Source organism: Pelmatolapia mariae, linkage group LG23 (genome assembly GCF_036321145.2).
Source record: "Pelmatolapia mariae isolate MD_Pm_ZW linkage group LG23, Pm_UMD_F_2, whole genome shotgun sequence".
Lineage (NCBI taxonomy): Eukaryota > Metazoa > Chordata > Actinopteri > Cichliformes > Cichlidae > Pelmatolapia > Pelmatolapia mariae.
The window spans coordinates 34,781,091-34,808,600 of NC_086246.1; the positions used below are offsets into that span (position 1 = coordinate 34,781,091).

The window sequence follows — 27,510 nt, forward strand, 5'->3', positions numbered from 1 at the left end:
ACAACAACACAATAATACAGAGAAACCCCAACAATCATGCAGCCTCTTATGAGCAAGCACTTGGCGACAGTGGGAAGGAAAACTTCCCATTTAACAGGAAGAAACCTACAGAGATTAATAATAACTACCTGCAGAGTGGTAATATCCCCCATGGCACATTTGATTTAGAACAGAGCATTCTAACCAGGTTCTGTCTATATAAATATATTTTCTTTTTTCTGAGTGAAAACTTATGAATGGTTCAAAATCTCCCAGTATCGTCACACTATGAATCAATAATAATTCAGAATTACTCATCTTACAGTTTGTCTTTTTCTTTCTTTTTTCTAGAGCGCAAGAAGATAACCCTGACAATTGGAAACCAGTTTTCGTACAAGAAAATTTACAACGTTGTGGGATATCTGAAGGGAAAGAGGAACCCAGGTTTGTACAAATCCACTGCAGATTTGCCTTAAAATTAAAAAACAATCTCAGCTTTCTTCTGTCTCCATTTTTCCTTTTTAGCTACATTTGTATTTTTTCCTGTTTCGTTAACAGAAAAGGTAATGATTCCTTGATGATGCTTGTATTATTTAGCTCTGCTGCAACATAATGCACTTAGTCACCAAATATTGCTTTCATTCCTCAACTCAATCTGTCTGTGCTTGGCTTTAAACAAGCAGTAGAAATCATTAAAAAAAAGATTAAAGGAGAAATTTGGAAACATCTGTATTCTCTTACTGGTAGAAAATTTCATGATAATATCAATACCACTTTCATAGCCATCATAAATGAGGCTACAAACAGTGCATGTTAGTTCAGTTTGCCACTAATCCTGTAAATGGGGAAGCAGTTTCTGCTTACCACCATCAATGCTATTTACATCTGTGTCTCAGCAGAAGAGCAAATTATAGAAACTAAGCACATTCTGTGCTACACAAATATTCTCACTGGTGGTTAAATGACACAGCCAAAATGACTTCTCTTAAAGTGCTCTTGAGCAACTGAACCACTGGGTATTTAGACAAGACTAGCAGTTTGTAGCAGTGACATAACATGAACCACTGGCTTCTGATAAATAAGATAATAATAATCATTTATATTATCTTTCCATTTGGAATTAACCGATTTGATGACTAAACTAACCGGTTGATGTCACCTTTATGGCAAACACAATTAAACTCAAATTGAATTGTATGGCTGCCATAACAATTATTATTTTCCTTGCATACTGCACTTCTATCCACATGTAGTAAGCACAGGGATCAAAATAATGCATGACTTTCTCACTTAGAAGTGTTGTTTTAGAACATCTATTAGATTTGGAGGTCAGTGCAATTCTTCGAAAGCACATAGCCAGCCAGTCATAGCCAGAATGGCTGAGAATATCGAATATATTCATAGTAGCAAGAGTTCTTGGATAATATTTAAGGTCTCATCATCAGTTTTAACTTATTGTGGGTGGTATTTTATATACACAGCTCACATTGTCAGGAGCTGTCTTTCTCCAAGTAATCTAATTAGCTTACTTCTGTAAGGTATTTACATTACTTTTAATTAGTTCAGATTATTTCTTTATTTCAGATGCATTAAAAAAAAACACACACACACATTTAGGTTACATTTCACCTGAAAAGTGATTCTTATAAACTCATATTAAGGTTTAGACGATGCAGGTGTAGGTTTTTATGGATACATTAGATCAAAACACAATAATAGAAGCTTTAACTTGATTTTATGACACTTTCATTTTCATCCCATGAATCCAAAGGTGGTTAAGCTCTGATAAGCAGACATTAACCACCTTAATGTTTACTAAAGTAGACATTAATGGCCTTTTGCACTCTGAATGTCAACCATCGTGCTTCTTAAATGTCCGCCATTTGCAGCTATTTATTTCAAAAAGTTGCCCATTGATGTTGGCAAAGACTTTTGAAAATGGAACATTGGAGACGTATCTTTTTTTTCTGTTTCCATTTACAAGGCTTTGTTAACTCTGCCCATTTCAAACATGCTGTATGCTGTGGTCTTTTAATATTTAAATGTCAACCCTGGCTCTTTCTTCTTAGCTAAAACTACCCCTATCCTTATTTTAAATTGTCTCTTTATCTTGCCCTTGCCTCATCCACACAGCCTTCCTCCAATGTCACGCTACTGTACCTGTCCTGCCCACTCAGTAGTGGAAAATTATCTTGCTGATTTACAGTGTAATATTAAGCAGGCATAATGGCCCACTAAAGCAGATAATATGGGTCACAAATCTCTGGAAGGAGTGATGCTTTAACTGGTTGTGGGGGTTTCATCATATGTCTGTTCCACACTTAACTCTAAACAGACTGAATATTCATGCATGATGGCAATGGGTAATTCTGAATTAATCTTTGCTGTTTTTCTTAAATAATTTCCTGCTGTACGCAGCTACAGCTAGCAGCATAACAAATCTGCCAAACAGGCACACTGTAACATCAAAGCAGCCCTGTAGTTTGAGCCAGTGTGGTTCAACACAAGTGTTACGTGAATACTCCAGGGACATAACTGTTTATATTCTAATAATAGCTCACTGAAATGAATTCATAAATTTAGATTTGTATATAATTATAGTATAAAGCTGGTTCAAACTGTTTCGAATGCAACAAAAATGTAGAAAGTCTATCAACTGCTCACTAATAGCACATTTTGTGATTAATCTACCATTATTTTATTTGGTTGCCTTCCTGGACAGTGTTGGGAGAATCAGTTTCAGGCATTGTCCAAAGTTGCCCTTTCTTATATGCAGCCCCAAGCAAACATGTTGGAAAGGGCGACTTCAAAATGTGCTGTGCTTGAAATATTCAGTTTGACACCTTTTTACATATAGGTGCAGACAACATGGATTTTGTACTAGGCACTTGAGTGGTTAAAGACTGCATCAGACATCTGCATTCACATGCATTCAACTAGCTAAGGCTGGGAGGCTTGGTTAAAAAGCTGTATCCATACACTATATGGCTACATCACAGAGTCCAGTTAATTAGTGCCTACAGTGTGCTAAGTAACATAGCAAAAATAAGCATTTAAATAAAGCACTAGAACTGGAGCACGGATTACCTCCATGGACTGTTACAACAGTACAAATGTCTTTGCAGCAATCCATATTACTTGTCAGAAAATAACATTAAAACATTTTCCAAAAAGCACCAACATCAGACACATGGTTAAGAGCAGCCTTATCGGCATCACCTGCCACTTGAATCAGTCGTGTCTGTAATTTTTTTGTCCGTCATGCACATAAAAGGTTTATTTCTGCTGTAAAGTTTGGGTTTATGTAGGAGTCTTATAACATTGCACTCACTTTGTGAAGACATTCTTATTCTAAAGAACTGCAGCTTTTTTGTTTGCTTATTTGTTTGTTGTGTGACAAAAGTGTCACACATTTGTACTAATTAGTGTCTCATCCAGTTTCTATGAAGCCAGGCTTTGAACAGCTATCATGACTTTATACTTTTTACTGTTACTCTAAAGGCAAAATATGACCAAATAAAACATAAAGTATAGTCACAGAAATATTAGCTTATGCCCACGATCCTCAGTTAAAAGCCCGAAGCTATACAATTCCAACACAATCCTGAAATAAATTAATAAAACTCATGCATATGAAATATGAGATAAAGAACTTGAGTGGCCACGTAAACTCAAGATACCTACACTGCTAAATTGCTAATGTAGAAAACTCCATCCATCCATTCTCTTCCACTTGTCGTTGTCAGGGTCGCGGGGGGCTGTAGCCTATCTCAGCTATCAAAGGGCGAGAGGTAGGGTACACCCTGGACGGGTCGAGAGTCTGTCGCAGGTCTAATACATATAGACAAACAACCATTCTCACTCACATTCACACCTATGGGCAATTTGGAATTACCAATTGACCTAACCCCACTAACTGCATGTTGTGGAATCAAACTCTGGACCTTCCTGCTGTGAGGCAACAGTCCTAATCACTCTGCCACCATGCCGCCAATGTAGAAAAATTCCTCGCAAATTTCAAAACTGTAGCAAATGTTAGAGAAGGACTTCTACCAAGAATCAATTGCCCTTAGGAAAAAAACAAAATAAAACATGGTTGGTAGCTCATTTATTTATGCAAGTGAAAACATTCCTCCATTGACTTACTGCACTAAACTACAGTTAGTTTCAGCTGAACCAATAATAATTTGTCCTAGCCTAAGGGCATCACGTCTATGTTATTTTATGTTATTTTTAATCTGTGTTTATTAATTAGGGTTTCTTATGAAAAATTAATTTAGCTTTTGATATATTAATCTCCTCCTCCCAGTAAACATACCCATGAACAAAGTAAATTACACTTTCACGTATGAGTGATTTAAAGTACTTTACGCTAATCGCTGTTCATAAGATTCACCCAGGAAGCTCCATATAATGTAATAATATGTTGTCTTGGGCTAAGCTAGCAGGCTTCTCTAAGCACCTCTTTTCTCAGACAGAGTCATCAGTGCTCTGTGTTGCAGTTGTGAGGTTTGCTCTGTTCTTATTGTTGCCTGCAGGAGTTCTGCTTTGTGCATCCATACTCATCTCTCTGTCTTTGTAGAAAATGCAAGGCATACAAAGAAGCCTGAAGCATTCATGTGTGAATGCAAGTGAGTTTGTTACCTTGGTAAACCACAGGAAGACACCGTGTGAATGCCTTTATGCTACTTTCATTAAGTCACAGCATTTGTACATATTCATTTTAAAACCCCTTTCTCGGTTTAGCTATATAATGTGCTGTGTATCTGATTTCTTGAAATAATCCCTGCTGTCTGTTACTGTCTATAATTTAACACAAAAAGATGGAGAGACATATTTGGGCCTTTTACCAACAAGTATCTTCACATTAGCATAAGAAATATCACCCTTCAGTCAAATTTCTTCCTATACAAAGTCCTTAAAAGCCATGTTTCTCAATTCAGCAGTTTAGTTCTTATAGTAATTAAGGACAGTTTGGTGAATTTGAATTTGATGTGTCTGTTGTGGTTCCATGGGTCATGCAAACTTGTTTAACTCTTCCCCTTTATTCTAGAGATTCTGAGTTCTGCTTCAACCTTCTGAGTCATCTTAAGGCTGGCCAACCAAAATTACCCCTATTAGGCACCAATACCCGAGTAGCTGCAGCTACCTGGATGAGTGTTGGGTCTGCGCTTCCATAGGCCCCGCTGGTTTAGAGACTTATTCCCGTTAAAGAAGCAAGACGATCAGCCATGGATCGATTTTACTTGCTAGCAAGGGAAGGATCTCAGAGCAGCCCTTCTGCCCTCGGTGTCAGACCACTTCGAAGAACCATCACCCCACAGCAGCCTTTTATTTCTGTGACACACAGTTTCACAAACACTCATTGTAACCCCCCCCTATGGTGTCAGGCACTAGGTGTGTGTGTATGCATGTGCGTGTGTGTGTATGTATGTGCATGGATGTGCACATGAGTGTGTGTGGTTGTGTTTGGGGGTGCGTTTGTGTGACCTCCTGCCCACAAAAGGGTCATAAAGGCAGGAAGTTTACTAAACAAGAAAACAGAACCCTCACATAGGATGTGCCTATAATAAAACACTACAGCCTCCCCCACCATTCAACAGGCTGGGGAGGGAGTCAGAAACAAAGGAATGTCTTTGATCATATAGTTTGAACCAAGACTTACAAATTTAAGTACGATAATGGCAACATTTAACAATTTGACTCCAACAATGAGCTTCAGCAATAGAGGTGTGGAACATGGTCCACTGGGGACTCAGTGTCCCCACCCTCCCTGAGTCTGGTAGTGGGCAAGGGGCTGTATACTTGTATCCCCCTGGTTCACTCCCTATACATTGGGGTTTTTCCCATGGGAAAAGGGAGGTACCAAGAGCCTCTCTCTTGCCTTCGGATCAGGGGAATGGGTCCCTACTGTAGTATGTGCCTATGTGACGAATAACAGCCATTTTGAGTCAATAGGTGAGGTGCCGGAGAGGGCGCCAATAGGCAGTCCATTTTAAATACAACCAACTCTAAATGGATAGCCACTGAAGGAAAAAATGTCGAAAAGGACGATGGGATTTAAATATTGCCCAGATGGAGACCTGTTTAAAGTACATATCACTTGTGGAAAGTGTGTGTGTGTGTGTGTGTGAGGGGGGGGGGGGGGGGGGGGTTTGTTCAGGAGCAGATAATCAGTGATACAACATTTGTTCAACATTAGGTCCATCAAACAGCGAGTGACCTTGTACTGTGAATTGTGGGAGGATGAATAAATAAACCTGTTACAGTAGGTGCACTCATCTGTGTGCATTTGTGCATCTCTGGACATATTCTTTTAGCATGATTGAAACATTGTCTCTAATAGTTTGCTTCAACACTGCAAAATTTACAAGGATATAGATATAGTACTGAGGCGGAACCCATAAAAGTACAAAACACATAGAAGCCCCCCAGCTGGCCAGTGGCTCTGAACCCAGGACCTGTTCGCTGTAAGGCAAAAGAGCTAACCACCAGACCATTGTGCTCTCCATAGTGCAAAGTGTAATAAATATAAAAAGGCACAAGTGGTTGTCACATATTTGTATATCATCCTTTACCTTATTTATTTTGACTTTGTGTAGCCTCCATCATTTTTCACCATACATGCTTGAGTATCTACCTATAAGGAGATGAAAATGTCTTTAAAAAAAAAGGATTTCTCTTCTTTTTTTTTAAATTTACTTATTTGTTTGTTTGTTTTATTTATCTATTTATCTTCAGATCGCTATGTGCTGGTTGGTAGCCGTCATGACAGCGACCATGGAGGCGGGACTTCAGCTATTATGAATCAACTGATTGCAGCACTGACAGAGCAAACCAAACGCGGATGGGTACCAGACCGTACCACTGTGTTTTGCTCATGGGGAGGCTCGGCCCTGGGAAACATTGGATCTTATGAGTGGGGAAAGGTCAGCAAACACAAGAGCCTCTGCTTTATTAAATGTCAGAGGGTCAAGGGTAGAAATGTCTGAAAATAGAGTACTGGCAACATACATGAACACTGAACAATAATACCGATCACTAGAAACATGAAGACACTTCTTGTCAAAGGAGTGTGGGGGGTTGGGGCTTAATTATGATGGTGTGATGAGTGTAATGACAACAATTATATGATTATCATAGTAGATTGAAATCATAATAGCTGGTGTGTGGTGTACATTTATGTGTTCCTTTCAGGATAACAGTGTTGTTCTGCAGAGCAGTGCAGTGGCCTATGTCAGCCTGAACTCTCCAGTTAGAGGGACGGAAGCTCTCAGAGCTACAGCCTCACCAACTCTTCTGCAGCTCACCTCAGATATACAGAGGGTAACTATTACTATGATTCCATGTACTGCTACTGTCACTCCAACATGATGTCCTGCTACAGTGTCCAGTGTTATCACAACACACACCATATAAATTATCAGGGATCCCTCAATATTAGTAGTAGCACTGTGATTCACCTAAAATATGGCAATGAATAATCGCCTCTTTTCAGTGAAAGGATATAAAGCACTGGCATTTTCATTTTTTTTTTCAAAATTACAGCTGCTGCCACAGCTGCGATTTTGCCAGGTTAATGTTGAAATTTGTGTGAAAAGATCTGCTAAAAACCACCAACTGCTAAGCACCATATTAGAGATTACCCTTGCGGTGTCTAGGACGGTTCTGTTACTTTAAAACTATGTTGTTTTGCAAGCTTTAACCCTAAGAGGGTAAACTATAGTAAATAAGACTTAATCTTGTTTTCTATTTGAGTTCCTAGAGGCACAGTTCCCACTAAGTTGTGTGTTATCAGCTTAATACTTCATGACTTTTCCCTGTTTTATAAAGGAATGGCTTAAAAAATATTTTAAGCTTCAGACATCCAGAATACCCACGATCAGTTCATCTTAAAGCCCCGATCATGCATGATTAAAAGAAAGAGTTTTCATATTCTTTATTTTTGTAACTGTTGTTGAAACAACTTTGTATCTATTTCAACCCTTAAAAAAAAGTGTTCATAGAAGGTCTTCTCTGGATAACACACTGCTTTCATCAATGCTTGTCTGCATTAGTATCAGTTTTAATACCCATATTAATCCAACTGTAGCTTAAATATAGATGATTAGAGGTGATTAAAAAAGTTAGGTAACAATAGTACTGCAACTTGAATACAGTGAAAAACCGGAACATTATGAAAATTCATAAATGCGAAAGACATCTGTCATACACTGGACATGACACGATATACCCGTGACTCTGCATCTAGGATGTGGGAGAAATGAGCAGATGTAAATGCTTAAACTTTAACAGGGACCAAATATTCATGGCTGTGGAGTTGGAACCTCTCCCAGATCGCAGAGCTATCACTGATTTTCTAGTTTACAGACAAACCAAACCAGTGACAGGATGTTAGTGGTTGTGTTGGAGCTTTAAACTCACAACTTAAAGGACCTAAAGGATCCGTTGCATCTTTAATGCCACTTTTGGAGATCTTTTGGTGCTTTTTTGCAACTTTGTAAAGAACCAACAGCGGGCTTGTTGTAACTCATTAGAATATCTCACTATATGTCCATATTTCAGTTTACTTTGCTTCTTCATTTCTATTATTTGTTTGTTTCTCTGTAATTACCCGCCACTAATCAAGATGTTAATATTTCCAATTCTGCTTTGATGTTTTTTGATTAAAGTTTTCCTCAAAAAATTTAATTCAAAAATGTTCTTGTGCAGGAACAACTGCCAGCAGACTCTTAGGCAGACACATTGATTTCAGCAAGCTCAGTATTAAGAATAAAGATGGCCAGATGTTGACATGAAATACTGCCACCTTGTTTTGAAGGCCATTCTTAATGGAGTAATTTTATGCTCATTCTACACATCCATTAAGATAATTCTCCCTTACGTTTAGTATAATAGAAGGATAAAAACGTTATGTGATCCTTCTCTGCCTTGCAGAAATTAGTTAAGGATATACCTCACAGGTGTCCTCGGTTTCTTTGAAACAAGACGTCAGGGGTGTAAAGCCTGGTTAGAAAATGCTTCCAGCTAGACCCTAATACCAAATCAGCTACATTGAACTATGAATGAGAGACAGGTAACTAAAGCCATAACAGCTTTAGTAAAATAGATGGTGTAAAAATGTTACATAACCAAGGTCCCTCTCTTTCTTCCTGAAATTAGTTGGTAGAGATGCCTTGCAGGTGCAGATTAAGCGAAACATCTCTCAAAGGCCTTGGGCAACTTTACAGCTGCTGCAGCTGCTTGTACAAGAATTCAGCTGATTATTAACCTGTCCATTTATTGGAGCTGATAATTCTTTAATGAATGATGTTTTTTTTAATAATCAAACCACCACTACAAGGTCTTTATCAGTTTATAATAAATGGTAAAGAACTGAATGCTTATATGTCAAGACTAATACAGTGGTGTAGTAGAGACACCCCCCCCCCCTCCCCCCATCCCAATAAAAAAACCCCAAACATATAATTTTATGACTTTGTGCTTCCTGTATTTACTGTTTCTATATATGCTGCACTCTCCCTGGAACTTTTCACTTTTTCCTGTCTGAATTATAAAATGTATCCCTCCTATAGTGATTAAAATATTTGCCATTTCCTGAACCACTTAGCAAAAGTAGCAATATCACACTGTGAAATATACCTCACTGCATATAAAGCTGTATTACTGGCACATTTTACTTAAAGTTTCAAAGATGAAAGTAATTATTCTGTAGAAATGTGAGAAAAATGTTTCCCATCAGTGTTATATAGATCTATGGATCAATATTACTGCTGCAGATCTTTAGGGCTGACATCAGTTGAAATACTTTATATTCTGTTTACTCTACAGGAAAACCTCTTTAAAATCATATGGTTTTAGTGGCTCTGCTGTGAGGACCACAGATCTCTAAAAACAGCTTTTAAAGACCTCCAAAGAAAATAGGGCTACAACTTTATCAAAAGAAAAAAAGTTTATTAATATAAAATAAAAAGATCACAGGTAAATTAAAAGTTTTAAGCACTGTGTGACACTGATAAATGTCAATCTCTCCAGTGCAGTTTATAAACCAATAATGGAAAAATAAAGGTGCTGTATTAGCAAAGCAGCTTGTTAAATCTATTATATTTGGTCAACCAAGCTTTTTCTCTGTCTTTTTCGCTTTTTCTTGCTAATCTGAAAATGCAGGTGCAGCCTGCACCTATTCAGCTGGCCTTTTCTATTAAGCCAGACATGGCAGCAGCTGGCATCCCCTCTCAATCATCAGGGGTTTTCTTTGCTAATGTGTTAAAGGAGTTATTAAAAGTTTCTTAACACTACTCTCTAACTCTGCTATATCCTATGATGGCCAAGGTAGTCTGAAAATGAAAGCTTATTAGTTAATATGATAAATCACAGAGGGCTCACTTATTTACCAACACTCACTCTGTTTCTGCACCATGAACTGAGCAATGGAACAGCTTTCCGTTAATTCCCTGTTAGCGTTTAAACATATTTACATGTAAATCTATATTAGCCATCTAGCTTAATAATTTCTGGAATAGAAGAACCCTTGAATGTACTTCATACCTTACTTACTCACTAGCAATTTATTGGCTTTAAATACATTATCTACCCCTGCTGGTACTCCACCTTCTGCATGCGGTATTGCAACTGCATGTGTCCATTTCAAGCTTCAGAGAGGAAAAGTGTGAAATAGACACAGTAGACTGGTGTGTGTGTGTTACAAACCATGATATTGAGTAATGTACTGAACTTCACTGACATACACTTAAAGGAAACCATATCATAATACTATAAATTTTGAACTTCAAATGAAGTACCGTAATCATAATAAATGCACATCTTACCAATAGTTTGCGTGAGCATGGACTGCAGTTAAAACAGTGTCACTTTAGCATGTTTACGGTTACTGTTATAGTCCTTTGTTTCACTCTTTTCATGTAATCACTGACTGATTCCATTATGCTGACAGTTTGAACATATTTTACTTTTTGGTCACAATGATGACTCTATGTATGACATATGCATGGTAATGCATATGTAGAACAAATAGAACTTTTTGCTGTTGTTCCTTTTCCTTTTGGGACTGATATTTTTTTCCCTAACTCTTTAGCCTTCATGTGTGCAAATACCCTTTTTTCACCTATACCATGACTATTTCATTTCCATCAATAACATAAAAGTTAAAACATGTGTGAAACGTCACAATAAAAGCAAGACTTTGACTGTTCTTTGAAATGTTGCTTGTGTGCAAGGGGGAGGATAGCACTCCTAATATGAGCTAAATATTCCCTCTCACCCCATCCCACACTTCACAGTCATATACAATCTGCATTGGCCACTCTGCTGATTAAGTATAGCAGCTCAATGATTCAGCCTCCCAAACTGTCTCTTTAATCCAACCTGGGGGTGTTTTGCAGATATGATCAGCCCTCGCGGATTTCTTCCCAACTTCTACCATCTTTTTAAACTCGGAAAACTTTTGCCTTTTGAAAAAGCACACCTCATCGTTACTCTATCTCATTTCCTTCCTCCACCCCCACCACCACCTCTTCCCTTTTTTTTGTTTTTTCTCATTGTCCCTTAAGCACTACAACCCTCTCCCCACCTTGCTCACTTTCCTTCTATCACCTCTTAACCTTCTCTTTCATCAGCAGCAGGCTTTGCATCTCCCTAACCTCTCATTTTCTTCATTAAAATCTTTCTCTTACTTCTGCTCTACATGCTCTCTTTGTCTGTTCAGGCTATGATGCTTAGTATAATTTTTTTTAGAGTTAAGTCGTTCATCCACAGGGAAGATTTATCTTCTTGCCAATTACCAATCAGTTTCAGGTACAGGAGGTCACAAATGGATACGAGTGCAATGTCCCTTTAATCCCCTAATCTAAAATAAAGTAATAGGTAGAAAGGGCCCTGTCACATTTGGCTGTAATTTAGCTGCAGACAACCTCTGTCAGTGCCTTAAAAGAGAGAAAGAGAATGTAGCTTACCTTTGATCTTCTTTAAGGAAACATGTTAACATTAAAAAAAAAATCCACAATGCATGCACGTATTCTGCTTGGATTTATAAAAGTCATTCTTTTTTGTCAGGTTTCATTCTTCTGTGTTTCATACTTACAGCCACAGCTTCATTTACAAATTTTGTTTTGTCTGTTCTGGCGTCATTCTTAATGTGTATACTGTAAATACCAGTGGGACACTGGTGCTATAAATAATTTGAAAGAAGAAAAGCATTCTCTTCATCACCCAAGGACAATTTCTCACTTAACTGCACTTTTTCAGTTCAGATATCGCTACCTATAATTTATTTGCAGACACATTGCTTCATGTGCCTACTCTAATCTATGGGGCGTTAGCCATACCTGCAATAATTACCTGTCCAGATGCTGGACTAGCTCCTGAAAAGCAATTTTTTTTTGGAAAAACAACAACAATCTAACCACTCACTTTGATCCTCCTCCTTATGAGCTCAGTTTTACGTGAGCAGGTAATTAAATTATCCTCTAAGTTACTCTTTTCTCTGGCCATACCTTTATGGACTTTCGGTTGTCACTGCTTTGCTTATTGTACCAGACTGAAAGAGGTGCATGATGCTGTAGAAGACCATGTCATAGATTTGTCTTCGTCTGATCAGAAAAAGAAGGCCCAGTCTAGACTTCAACCTGATTGAGATTGTGGCAGGACCTTAAGACAGTTGTGCATAAATGAATGCCCGCAAAGTCAAATGAACTGAATCAGTGTGTGTAAAAATCTTCTATTTTAAAATGTTGACAAACTTTATATGAGGAAACAAGCTCTAAAGACTACTTTATGGAAATGGTGAACATGGCACAAAACTGTTGCCTACTGTAAATGCACCTCAAGCAGATGCAGAGCAGTGTTGCCATTTATTTACTTTAATCTGTCTACTTTGTATTTGAGTCCAGTATTTAATCTATTTTAGCTCTACTTCTGATTTCTATCGTCCCTCTCCCTCTCTCTTGCTCTCTCTCTCTGGGGAGGCTGGTGCCAGCAAATCTTTCAGGTTGCCCAGATTGTGGAGCACAGAAAACTGAAAATCACATCATAGGATATTGATTTTACAAGTTTGAATTTGAGTTTGATATAATACTTGAAATGGCTTCTCCTATACAAAAACTCTTGTTGAGTGGGTGCTAGGCACATGTGCTGTTATATATGCTAGGTTTGGGGAACTCTGTCAAGAATGGTTTATTAAAAAAAACTCTTTATAACACAGATAATGGTTGGAGTGAAAAGTTACCATCTAATCAGAGAACATCTTTTGGTTAGCAGCTTTCCAAAAGTTGAGGAAATCCCAGTCCCATTAAAGAAAACACTCAAAAGTCCTTTTTTGCATTTTTGGTCATTGCGTATATTAAAAAATAACAATAATATTATTAATATGGATGTAAACAAGGCCACATTATACATCAAGATTTTATACATCACCTGTCTGTCTCCCCTTTTCCTTTTAAGCTTCACTGTTGTTTTCATTAGTAGATATAGTAGATAAATGTATAGTGAAACTGTAAAAATAAGTAAATAATGCTTTTGTTTTTCTTAGAAATGTACACTTTTTATTAAGCAATATGCTCATCTAGCCATGTGAGTGTTGTGTACAAAGCCTTTCTGGTCCAAGAGAGGCTCAGCCAATGCTTTGTTACATGTAACAAATCAAAACAGCCAAATGCATCATTACAACTCTGCAGAGTGGCACTGAACTAACCAAATCATTTCTCCACTGTGTATACTTTTTGTTTACCTTCCTGTCTCCTCTACCCTTGCCTCATACATGTTCATTCATTGGTATTTGTGTCTCTGGCACAGTCTATCACACCATTCATCATCTCAAGTGTGTTTGAGTTGCCCCAGGTATTCTTTTCACCTTCTAGTATTTACAAACAGGTCTACACATGTCATTTATCTTGTTTGTGCAACAGCTGTAATACCTGCTACTTATCTTACTTTGCTTGGACCTGTCTTCCAAACTGAGATGCTGCTGCACTGATAGTTTTGGAATGGGTGCTTGGGAACCAATTATAATAAAACTAGATACTCGTTTTGTAGGGGATTTATACCAGGAGAGGGGGCAACAGGGGGTCGAAGGACTGCGAGAAGTCAAGAGGATGAGAAACAGAGGTGGAAAGGGAGATACACGTGGTGCTTTGGTGGCTAGAAGAATACAAAACAAATGGAGAGGACCTTGTGCTTTAATTGGGTATTGTTCCAGATTTATGTTGGTCTTGTCTGCAGTTGGAGTGTGGGTGGCTTGTGGCAGGTGCCCCTATTTGAAAACAAATGGTCGCCAGTGGATAGCACATTGTTAGAGTGAAATAAAGACCACAGTGGCAAATGGTTCATCTTCCCTCTCTCAAAGAAATGGTCAACAGTGTGTGTAGTTGTTTGCTTTTACAATTGTGTTTCTGTTTGTGCACTGTAAGAAGTAATCCATAGAATTTACCCAATAAATCTGAGGTAACAATTTGCATTGGCTTTTTTGGGGTAGATTTAATTCAACATATTGTGTATAAAATAGCTTCAATAAAAAGCTATGAAATACTTAATTAAATTGGGTAAAATTTACCCCATATTTATGTATCTATTCAACAGCTACTTACTCATTGAAATTAGGTAAAATTATCTCTTGTTTGCTAGTTGGTAATACCTGATAATTACTAATAAAATTTAATTATTATCAGTTGATAAACATTACCTAGTCATATAAGGTAAAATGTACCCCCCAAAAAAGACAGATGGTTCATCATCTCAGTGTTTTTATTCCATAAAAACACAGAATAAAGTGCAACACAACAGCTTCAAGCAAGATTTCAAGTAATGAACCTGTTTATTAACTTCTAAACTAACAACTTTAAAAGTTGTTTCAATAATGTTGGACAATAACACATCCCTTTTTTTTTCAAGATGGGCTCTGAGATCAGTGTAATCAAAGCAGAACTGGAAGACATCAAATCTGAAAATCAGTCTTTATATGATCAGCTGGAACAGATGAGGAAGCAAATGGAACAGAGAAGCAAAAGAGGAGTTTCTCTCTTTTTCAGTAGTTTCGCCCCGTCAAGTTCCAAAAAACGTTTTTGAAAAGTGTCAAATGTGTTCTTCAGCTCCTTCGGATATTCGAGGTTGAGGGCATACATCAGTCCCATCAGCAGTACACATGCCTTTGTTCGGCTTCCACATCCTTCCATCACTTGGTTTCCCTCAATCACAATGAACACATCTGATGGATCCTCCTCAGCCATGATGTTGTGGATCACGATCACCTTCATCATATTGTCTGTGTAATCCTCACATTCCTACGTGTTAAAAAGAAAGAAACAAAAAGGATACACATGTTTTATGTTATTTAAGATGCTTTTTCAATACATTTCAGTTTATCTAAAGAGGGGAGTGGACAGAAGATGAATGGAGAAGGGGAGAACAGGGGATAGGAGAGGACAGGAGAGAAGAACATTAGGATCCCTTGAGTTAATAAGTATCAATATGACATATCTGGCAGTCATGAAAAAGATCTTCTTGTCTTCCCCGAGGTAGCTAATGAGGCAGCAGATAACGACATCCCTTTTCTTCTCAATGCTCTGTGTCTGTAGGGAGATACAATTTAGTGAAAAGACTAAGTCGAGTGATTTACATACATTAATACTGAATTCCTTAAAAACAAAAACATTGTATAACATTTCACAGATTGATGTTAAAAGGTAGTTTGATATGTTGGTAAGGAGGTTAACTTCGTGCACAACAAAGCAATATTTACATCACTTTCTATACCCCTTATCCCCTTGGGGGTGGGGGGCTGGTGCCTATCTCCAGCTTTCAACAGGTGAGAGGCTGGGTACACCCTGGACAGTCAATTGCAAGGCAACATAGAGACAGACAGGATAAACAACCATGCACGCACACACTCACACCTAAGGACAATTTAGAGAGGCCAATTAACCTAACAGTCATGGGTCGGGTGTCCTTCGTGGCCCACCATATCCCAGAATTCATAGCGCGGCCCAACCAATTCCAGTTTCCAACAATGGCGGCCGCTACTAAGTTTTAATATTACTCTTATTAATCTTTCTGGGTCACAAAATAAACTTTTAACATATTTTCAGGCGAGAAAGTAGCCATGTAAACTTCAAATATCTGCTTGATTTATCAAGACACTGCATATTTGAAAAAGTGCTCCGACATTTTCGGAGAAGTCTGTTACCCACCAGCTCGATAGCTAGCCCCGGGGGGTTCAATGGTCACTCGAGCCGGCGAGAACAGCGGACTCCCGGCTTCATTGTTTTCAGACTCCCGCGGTCTTTCGCTACTCAGGTTAAACGTGATATATAAGTCATGATGCTGCTCTGTCCCAGTGTTTCCCCGCAGTGCGAACAGCTGAGCGGATTATGACGCAGATACATGAGCAAAGCTGTATCTGCATGACAGAACAAGCGACTACTGCCGCGCACATTTTTAAATACAAGCAAGCATGCTTCAGAGCTTTCTCAGAAAGTTCTGGTGCTGCTAAAACAAAGCAGCCAGTTACAGGCTGGGAGAAAGCTTTTAGTGAGCTCTCCGAGATGATGAGGAGCTGCAGTGAAGATCAATGGGGAGATGCAGATGGATGCAACAGCTGTTTTTTAAGAGTTTTAAAACACGACTGTTGGGAATGATCTGCACAATGTTCATAGAATCTCAAAGACATACAGGATTTAAGTTTGTTTACCTGTTTTATGTGTTGGCCCAGAAGGAGAGCCACCACAACTTAAGGATTGCCCCTCTCATTTCTCAAAAAAAAAAAAAATCGTCTGACGTCCATTTTCTTTTCCATCAAGGCAGGAAAGTAGTTTGCAAAGACCACGATTGTAATTATTTATTCTAAAGGCCACTTCGGGCCGTAGCCACCGGGAAATCTCAGTGTTCCGATTACCAGTCCGGGACTAGTCATGCATGCTGACTGATAAAAAGCGCACCACGAACACATTTCATTGCAACTTACCTGCAGTTGTCTAGACGGTTAATAGACAGCAACAGAGTCAAAGTTTCATTTCAAGTAATGGCGCATTACACAGACGCAAGCAATACAAGTAAAGTGTAATATCTCATCACTTCAAAAATTACAATTTGCATGCGCTATTATATATTATTCACCCTATGTAAATAGCTTTCCTTCACTTCTGGGGTTCGATGGAAGCCGGAGAAAGGACCCAGAATTTGAAGCTTCTTCAGTTCTAAGGTCAAAGGTCAATCATTTGACCTTAGAACTGAAGAAGCTTCTCGGATGAGAGGTGAAACGTCTTCAAGCAACTTTAAGAAGTCCAGACGCTTTTCTTTCCAAGCTCCTTAGACGACCCAGAATTTGCTTGCTGTCCCGCACAGTCAAAATGCGCGGCCTGGCGCATGCGCAATTTGGAACACAAGACTCACGGTTTGGGGGTATATTTTACTGTATTTTCTGATGTAATGTTGTTATTCTTAACAAAAGGGTATAATTAACCCATTACTTTATAATTCCTTGGCTGAGTGCAATAATAGAGTAAATTTTATATGATTTGCATAGATTATAGATTCCGGGGGCGAGGTCACTGAGGCAGTTAAACAACTCCTTGGTGGCAGAGCTCCTGGTGCGGATGCGGTCCGCCCCGAGTTCCTGAAGGCTCTGGACGTTGTAGGACTGTCCTGGTTGACACGCCTCTACAATGTTGCGTGGAGATCAGGGGCAGTACCCCTGGACTGGCAGACCGGGGTGGTGGTCCCCATCTTTAAGAAGGGGGACCGGAGGGTGTGTTCCAACTACAGGGGGATCACACTCCTCAGCCTCCCTGGGAAAGTCTATGGTGCTGGAAAGGAGAGTTTGTCCGCTAGTCAAACCTTAGATACAGGAGGAACAATGCGGTTTTCGTCCTGGTCGCGGAACACTGGACCAGCTCTTTATCCTCTCAAGGATACTTGAGGGCGCATGGGAGTTTGCCCAACCAGTCTACATGTGTTTTGTGGACTTGGAGAAGGCATTCAACCGTGTCCCTCGGGGTGTCCTGTGGGAGGTGCTGTGGGAGTATGGGGTGTCTGGCCCACTGCTACGGGCCATTCGATCCCTATACAACCATTGCAAGAGCTTGGTTCGCATTGGCGGCAATAAGTCGGACTCGTTCCCGGTGGGTGATGGGCTCTGCCAGGCCTGCCCTTTGTCACCGATTCTGTTCATAATTTTTATGGACAGGATTTCTAGGCGCAGCCAAGTGGCAGAGGGCTTTCACTTCAGTGGCCTCAGAATCTCGTCTCTGCTTTTCGCGGATGATGTGGTTCTGTTGGCTTCATTGCGGTTCGCAGCCGAGTGTGAAGCAGCGAGAATGAGGATCAGCACCTCCAAATCTGAGGCCATGGTTCTCAGCCGGAAAAGGGTGGAGTGCCCACTCCGGGTCGGGGATGAGTTCCTGCCCCAAGTGGAGGAGTTCAAGTATCTCGGGGTCTTGTTCGCGAGTGATGGGAGAAGGGAGCCGGAGATCGACAGACGGATTGGTGCTGCAGCCGCAGTGATGTGGACGCTGCACCAGTCTGTCATGGTGAAGAGAGAGCTGAATTTACCGGTCGATCTACGCCCCTATCCTCACCTATGGCCACGAGCTGTGGGTAGTGACCGAAAGAACGAGATTGCGGATACAAGCAGCGGAAATGAGCTTCCTCCGAAGGGTGGCTGGCCTCTCCCTTAGAGATAGGGTGAGAGGTTCAGCCATCCAGGAGGGGCTCAGAGTAGAGCCGCTGCTCCTCCACATCGAAAGGAGACAGCTGAGGTGGTTCGGGCATCTGACAAGGATGCCTCCTGGGTGAGGTGTTCAAGGTTCAAGGTTCAAGGTTCTTTATTTGTCACATGCATAGTTATACAAGTATAACACACAGTGAAATGTATCCTGACACGCTTCTCAACATGTGCAAAAAAAAAGGGGGGGGGGGGGGGGGGGTAGAGGAATAACATTATAAATATATATATATATATAGTATATACATTGGGTGAATGTGCAGTAGTAGCAGCAAGCAGGTGAATTCTGTACATTAATATGAATAGACATCTGACTATTTTACAGAATGGACAATATAAACATATTTAAAGTTAAAGGAATTGAGTGTCTGGAGGAGAGTCTCAGTCAATTATAGATGATGTGAGAGGGCGGGTGTGTGTGTGTGTGTGTGTGTGGGGGGGGGGGGGGGGGGGGGTTGGTTTAGGGCCCGGATGGCTTGAGGATAGAAGCTCCTCTTGAGTCTCTCTGTCCTTGCCCAGATGATGCGGAACCTTCTACCAGATTGTAGAAGTTGGAACAGTTTGTTGCCAGGATGGGACGGGTCCTTCAGTATCTGCGTTGCTCTAGTCCGGCATCTCCTGGTGTAGGTGTCCTGAAGCGGGGGGAGAGCAATCCTGCAGCAGCGTTCTGCTGTACGGATCACTCTCTGGAGAGCTTTTTGGTCCTTCACACAGCTGTTTCCAAACCACGATGTGTGAGGATGCTCTCCACAGCGCCTGTATAGAAGATCCTGAGGATCTTTGGAGAGACCCTGAACTTCCTCAGTTGTCGTAGGTGATACAGGCGCTGCCTAGCCTTTTTGGTCTGGGCCTGAATGTGGGCAGCCCATGTCAGGTCTGAGGAGATGTGGACGCCAAGATACTTAAAGGACTGCACCCTCTCTACTGGAGCTCCATTAATGATAATGGGCTTGTAGTCTCTGTGCTGACTCCTTCTGAAGTCCACCACCAGCTCCTTGGTCTTGCCGACGTTCAGCTGGAGGTGGTTGTCCTGGCACCATGATGCCAGATTCTTCACTTCGTCCATGTAGGCCACCTCATCACTGTTGGAGATGGCACCCAACACCACTGTGTCGTCAGCAAACTTCACAATGGTGTTGGAGCCGTGGGTGGCCACACAGTCTGAAGTGTAGAGGGAGTAGAGCAGTGGCGAGAGGACACACCCCTGTGGTGCTCCTGTGTTGATGGTGATGCTGTCGGAGACACACCTACCCACCCTCACCACCTGAGTTCTGCCAGTGAGGAAGTCCAACACCCACGCACACAGACGGCTGTTGAGTCCCAGATCCCTCAGCTTTGTGAACAGTCTGCAGGGCACTATTGTGTTAAACGCTGAACTGTAATCAACAAACAGCATTCTCACATAGTTACCCTGTTTCTTGTCCTCTTGTCCACGTGGCTGAGGGTGGTGTGCAGGACGTGGGCGATGGCATCCTCAGTGGATCTGTTGGGTCGGTAGGCGAACTGGAGCGGATCTGTGGTGTCTGGGATGGAGGAGGAGATGATGTTCTTCAGCAGCCTCTCAAACACCTTCATTACTACCGAGGTCAGCGCAACTGGCCGGTAATCGTTCAGGGATGAGGGTTTGCTGTTCTTGGGCACCGGGATGATGGTGGATCTTTTGAAGCATGTGGGGACCACAGACTTCGCCAGGGACTCGTTGAAGATGTAAGTGAACACACCTGCTAGCTGGTCAGCACAGCAGTGCAGCAGACGGCCGGTGATGCCGTCTGGCCCCGCCGCTTTCCTTGTGTTCACCCTCCTCAATGCCGCTCGGACGTCATGCTCCGCGATGCTGGTCACCGGTCTCTCGCTGATGACGTCACTGTCCTCGGTAGTCAGGCGGTAGATGGCATTAGCCGCCTGGCTAACCTCGAAACGGGCGTAGAACTGGTTCAGCTCATTGGTGAATGCAGAGTCGGCGTTGATCGGCGCAGTGTCCCTGGGTTTGTAGTCCGTAATGGTGCGTAGTCCGTGCCACATACTCCGTGTGTCGCCCTGGAGGAAGCGGGACTCCACACGCTCCCGGTACCAGCGTTTAGCATCTCTCACTGCGCGCCGCACGCCATATGAGGCCGCTTTGTAGGCGCTCATATCGCCAGTGGCGAGACCCGCGTTGTAGGTGGCGGTCCTGGCGTTTACTGCAGCGCGGATCGATCTGTCCATCCACGGTTTCTGGTTTGGGAATGTGGTGACTCTCGCAGTGGGGATAATCTCCTCCGCTAGCATATTGACGAAGCATACTGCTACTTCCGTAAACTCGTTGATGTCGACTGCGCATGCTCTGAACATGTCCCAGTCGACGTCGTCGAGTGCGTCCTGTAGCGTAGCTTCTGATTGGGCAGACCACCGTTTCACCTCCCTCGTGGTTACTTCTTCCCTCCGTATGTTTTGTTTATACTGGGGAATGAGGAAGATGGCGTTGTGGTCAGACTTCCCAAAAGCCGGGTGTGAGACAGCTTTGTAGCCCTGCTTGTATGGTGTGTAGCAGTGATCCAAAATTCGATCCCCCCTCGTTGGACACGAGACATGCTGGTAAAAGTTTGGCATGACTTGTCTGAGGTTCGCTTTATTAAAGTCTCCTGCTACAATGAGGGCTGCGCCCAGATCCTTGTTTTGAAGCGAACTCAGCACATCATGTAGTTCGGACAAAGCCATACCTGTGTCCGCTTGGGGTGGGATGTAGACCACCGTGGCGATGACCGAGGTGAACTCACGGGGCAGTGTCGGAGCGGAGCGGTCAGGAAGGCGTCTGGATGTGGCCGCGCCATCCTGGTGAAGGAGCATGTCCGGGCATGTCCCACCGGGAGGAGGCCCCGGGACAGACCCAGGACACGCTGGAGAGATTATATCTCTCGGCTGGCCTGGGAACGCCTTGGTGTTCCCCCGGATAAGCTAGAGGAGGTGGCTGGGGAGAGGGAGGTCTGGCCTTCTCTGCTTAGGCTGCTGCCCCCTCGACCCGGCCCCGGATAAAGCGGAAGAAGATGGATGGATGGATGCATAGATTATATATACCTCTCTCCAAAATAGCTTTTATCAGTGTGTGTGTGTGTGTGTGTGTGTAAGTAACTGGAATTGCAGGATCTTACATGTATATGTGCACACTTGGCAAGTTACTGTTGTGTGATTTAAACCCCTCTGTATGGGCTTTATGTGGGTAAGTGGTTTATTATACATGCTGCTGAGTGTCCCATTTTAAATAGACCTTTAGTCACTGTAACTCTATTCTGTATTGCCTACAGAAACACTGAGGTTCAAAAGTTGTTTTTTGAATCTAGACGAAAAGAATAATACCTTAGTCAGCTAAGGCTACATGAGAGTATACTACAAGAGCAGTATAGGACAGAATGAATCCATTGCATCCAAAGCATCTGAGACAAAAAATGACTACACCATGACAATATCTCAACATCCAAACAGGCGGTCATGTAGTGGTCTAAGAAGACACCAATACAAAACAGAAGCCTTGTTCTAAAGAGGAAAACAAGGACAAATAATTTAAATGGGCTATGACTAGTCCTGTATCTACTAAAGGAATTAAGTTTGCAACACTAACAGAAGGGTGTATGTAAGCGGATGTATGTAGCCCATGACTGGGCCAAACATAACTAGATTTCAGTGTCATTGCAAGTTCATGTGTTAGTTTGTTCCTATTCTATCGTTACATCAGGGTTTTTTTTGTATGTATGTATTTCATGAATACGCAATATTCATTTACAGTATGCTAGCAGGTCAAAATGTAAAGCTAACCAAAGAGATTTTCAGTCCTCTTTACGAGTACCATGAATACATACACCGTGGCTTGAGGATACTGACAGAAAAAATATTGACGTGCTGTGAAACACATTGTCATTTGCAGTGTTGGTCAAGTTACTTGAAAAAATTAATTAGTTACTAATTACTGATTACTTCTCCAAAACAGTAATCCTGTTACTTTACTGATTGCTTATTTTCAAAAGTAATTAGTTACTTAGTTACTTTTTAAAAACATGAAACACAACCTGAATACATAATAAAGCAACAGACCTTTCAGCCCAATTCTATTTTTTATGCATAATCCATCATACAAAATTGAATCAAATGGAAAGCCTCTTTCTAAAAATTGTTTTATGAGTTTTAGTCTTTTATTTTATGCACATTGCATTAAGCAAAAATTCAATTATATGCAACTGTCTTTGACTTGAAGAAATTGTTTAACATTTAAAACTATTTTTTGCATATACAAGCATATAAAATAAAATAATGTTTTGTGTTTACACTCACTCTTTCAAATAGATGCAAGTAAAACACAGCAAAAAATAAATAAAATCAAAGATTCGGCGCCACTGTCCTGTCGCTTTTAAATCTATTTTCACCTGTTTAGCACAAGTGGGGAAAGTGGAGGTTTGCCTGGTGCTGCAGCGGTCATGTCATTGGGGGGATCCGGGGGTTTCTTTATGAATTTCACATTCCCGTGGCAGCATGCTAGGTACTTGCTCAGATTTGAAGTTTCATTTTTCGCTGTAGACAGAAGTTTTCTTCCCACGCAGAGTGTACAGTGGACGCTAATGTTTTTGTCAATTTTAATGTAAGTATGTCCCCGCTTTAAACGCTGCATGGCCGTACTCTCTCCCACAATCCATATTATCCATTGTTGATCTACACACGTCTGTTGCTGTCACGGGTGTCGCACGTGCTTACGTCATTGTCATGAGACACGCTCACAAACAAAATCACGACGGTTTAGTAACGCAGTAACGCAGTGTGCTTACGGGAAAGTAACAGTAATCTAATTACTTTTTTGCAATAGTAATCCCTTACATTACTTGTTTCTAGAAAAAAGTAATCAGATTACAGTAATGCATTACTGCCCATCTCTGGTCATTTGCTATGCTTGTGATTCCATGTGACACTAAGAGTTAAAATCTGTTCTCCAGTATACAGAAATGTTGTTGTAGACAGTGCAGTAAAAATATATATATATTCAAATATTCTTAGGAACATATTCGTATCGTGGTGTTTCTGAGATAATCCTCTTAACATTCCTGGTTTGTGGTGTTTTTGTCTGACCTAATCTTCTCAGTGCTTTGAAATCTATTATGCACTAAGCTTCATGTTCATACAGATTTGGTTTTATTAATCTATTTGTCGTAAATGCATGTGAACAACTATAACAGAAAGAGGATGCTGTTCTAATGTAAAACACATAATAAAAGGTGAAAAACTGTAGACACAACTATGGGAGCATTTCTGAAAAGGAGCATTTCTTCTGAAAAAGAATATATATATGAGAGAGAGAACGAGAGAGAGGAATACACTGAAAATGCCCTCCAAGTTGCCGCCAGTGAAGAGTAAACATGACAAAATGCCCTCTAATGTATCTACACAATGATGAAAACACACAAAATGTCTGTGGTGACTATCTTAGTTGTGGTTAAATCAGCATTAACAGTCCTGTAGTGTGCTTCTATATGTGAATGAAGAACCCTCATGGGTGCCCTTTCATTGGAAGAAAACATGACGGTGACCTGTAGGCCTCCCCCCAAGCAAGAAAAAATGACATGCCCTTTAAATGAAAAAGATGTAATGTGGTGCCTTATGAGTTGCGGTTGTAATGGGCTCAGCTGGGGAATCTGAGATGTCACCCTTCTAGTGAAATAAAAAATAAAAAAAAACCACAAAAGTGCTATTTAGTATAGCATACCAGGATGCGGAATTGGATGCCCTTTCAAGGGGGAAAAAAAATCACAGACAAAACAACCCTCTAGTTTGACCCCATGTATGATGAAAGATGATGTCGTGATGACTTCATTTTCAGTGGACAAATCCAGGGTGCCACCCCCTATAGGTTGTACTGTTTGGGAGAAAAATGCTGGGAAGCAACTCTCCATTGAACAAGAGAGGATGCCCTTGCAATTGACTATATAAGCTATTATGTATCTTCCATGTAGCCTTGGAAAATAAGGCATCATCAAAAACACTTTGTAGGTCTTATTATTCAATTAATTTGATTTTGGCACATTACTGTTTATTCTTTTGAGGTAATTGTGATTGACAATTTGATGTAAATCACAACTGACAATTTAAGTTTGGGGGTCACATACACGAGCACTCTGTTGTCTTGTGGTAGTGTCTTGAAGTTGGAAGTAAGGCAGGTCATATAGCACAATATATCGCACAGATTGCAAAGAAAAGCTTGCAAATTTCATGTCATGAAATACACAGAAAGTTCTCAGGTGTACATTATTTTATGACACCAGGTGGCATATTATGTAAATGAAAAACTAATAAAAAACTGGAGCTAGTAGATATACATGTACATTTATCTTCAAGTGTAGTGGTCTCCTCCTCGTGTCCTCCTGTCCCTTTATGCATCACAGTTTATGACTTCTCACATTGATCAAACGCACAACCCACATCCAGCCCAAACTTTTGCACATGAAATATGAGTCTGAGAAACCAAGTTTACACAATAGAAAATACCCATGACAATGTATATCTTTATGGCCCAAAGGAGCAATCATAAATACTTACCCACAGGAGAAATTTTTGTGTCTATTCCTCTCCTACCAAAAAATCTAAAATTCTAAAATCTCACACAAAGGCCATTTCAAAACCAATAAAAACGTATAATTTAAGTCATCCATAAAATGTATCTAAAATACCATAGACCTTTGTGTGTTTCCAGAATGTTGGATTTTGAACACAATTAGCATTCGCTGTGACAAACTGCACTCTTATGCATGCTCATAGAGTATGCTTCTACTGGAAAAACAATGGATGATACTTTAATTGAATTATAATACCATGTCAGGTTTTCAAACATAAAGAAATGGATAACAATAGGCTTGCTTTGGAATCACACTGTATATGGTAAATATGAACATCATCCACATTAGCTGGGAGGTTTAATTTATATGTCTATTTTATATGTTTTCTCACATAAAGCCAGCGGAAAGGAAGCTGATGATAAATCACCAGAATGGGTGTGTGACTTTATGGCCTTCCAAGATGGCTCGACGGCACACTTGGCATAATGTTTGAAATAGTACGCTGTTGGCAATATGTTTGAATTACCATAGTTCTTGTATTGTCAGGAAAGGCATTGTGTGACTGCGGCAGCCTCAATGAATCTGCATAATCACAAGGAGAAGCTGCTCGGTCTCAGAAGGCATTTATGCTGCTGACAGCATGGCCCTTCCATCACAGTTTCAAATCACAGCGAAAAAATATAAGTAGGGGAATGCATATGAAAATGTGTGTTAGGTGAAGAATGACGACTGTCATTACTTGTGGCTGTGATATTTGTCAGATGCTGTGGGGTGATGCATTTTTCGAACAGGGTTTTTTTTTTTCCCTTGCCTATTCTGCAGAAAATACTCTGCAACAAACCTATTGTTTGTAAAAAGGGGAAGCGGCTGCAGTTCATAGCCAGAGCTTTCTTGACATTTATTTTGTTTAATAGATGGCTCCAAATTAAGAACCAATTACAGACAATTTTGTTGTATAACATAAGGCCTTGAATGGATCATGTATATGTATGTGTATATATATATACAACACCCATCTCGCCCCTGCGGGCGGTTTATCCTTCAAGCTCGGGTCCTCTACCAGAGGCCTGGGAGCTTGAGGGTCCTGCGCAGTATCTTAGCTGTTCCCAGGACTGCGCTCTTCTGGACAGAGATCTCCGATGTTGTTCCCGGGATCTGCTGGAGCCACTCGCCTAGCTTGGGAGTCACCGCACCTAGTGCTCCGATTACCACGGGGACCACCGTTACCTTCACCCTCCACATCCTCTCGAGCTCTTCTCTGAGCCCTTGGTATTTCTCCAGCTTCTCGTGTTCCTTCTTCCTGATATTGCTGTCATTCGGAACCGCTACATCGATCACTACAGCCGTCTTCTTCTGTTTGTCTACCACCACTATGGTAGCCACCACCATTTTGTCCGTCTGTATCTGGAAGTCCCACAGGATCTTAGCTCGGTCATTCTCCATCACCCTTGGGGGCATCTCCCATTTTGACCTCGGGACTTCCAGGTTATACTTGGCACAGATGTTCCTGTACACTATGCCGGCCACTTGGTTATGGCGTTCCATGTATGCCTTGCCTGCTAGCATCTTGCACCCTGCTGTTATGTGCTGGATTGTCTCAGGGGCATCTTTACACAGCCTGCACCTGGGGTCTTGCCTGGTGTGATAGACCCCAGCCTCTATGGATCTTGTACTCAGAGCTTGTTCTTGTGCTGCCATGATTAGTGCCTCTGTGCTGTCTTTCAGTCCAGCTTTGTCCAGCCACTGGTAGGATTTCTGGATATCAGCCACCTCCTCTATCTGCCGGTGGTACATACCGTGCAGGGGCCTGTCCTTCCATGATGGTTCCTCGCCTTCCTCCTCTTTCTTGGGTTTCTGCTGCCTGAGGTATTCACTGAGCACACTGTCAGTTGGGGCCATCTTCGTGATGTATTCGTGGATGTTTCTTGTCTCATCCTGGACTGTGGTGCTGACACTCACCAGTCCCCGGCCTCCTTCCTTCCGCTTAGCGTACAGCCTCAGGGTGCTGGACTTGGGGTGAAACCCTCCATGCATGGTCAGGAGCTTTCTTGTCTTTATGTCAGTGGCTTCTATCTCCTCCTTTGGCCAGCCTATTACCCCAGCAGGGTACCTGATCACGGGCAGGGCGTAGGTGTTGATGGCCCGGATCTTGTTCTTACCGTTCAGCTGACTCCTCAGGACTTGCCTGACCCTCTGCAGGTACTTGGTGGTTGCAGCTTTCCTAGCGGCCTC

General features: G+C 41.3%; 1 protein-coding gene across 1 annotated transcript in view; it reads left to right on the forward strand.

The window, feature by feature from the left end:
* Window positions 1–27,510, forward strand: part of LOC134621242 (inactive N-acetylated-alpha-linked acidic dipeptidase-like protein 2) — a 272,732-nt gene that overhangs the window by 116,106 nt on the left and 129,116 nt on the right. The window contains exons 8-10 of the mRNA XM_063467671.1: window positions 331–423; window positions 6,721–6,908; window positions 7,177–7,305. Of these exons, the coding sequence (XP_063323741.1) occupies window positions 331–423; window positions 6,721–6,908; window positions 7,177–7,305 (410 nt within the window). The remainder of the gene's footprint in view (window positions 1–330; window positions 424–6,720; window positions 6,909–7,176; window positions 7,306–27,510) is intronic.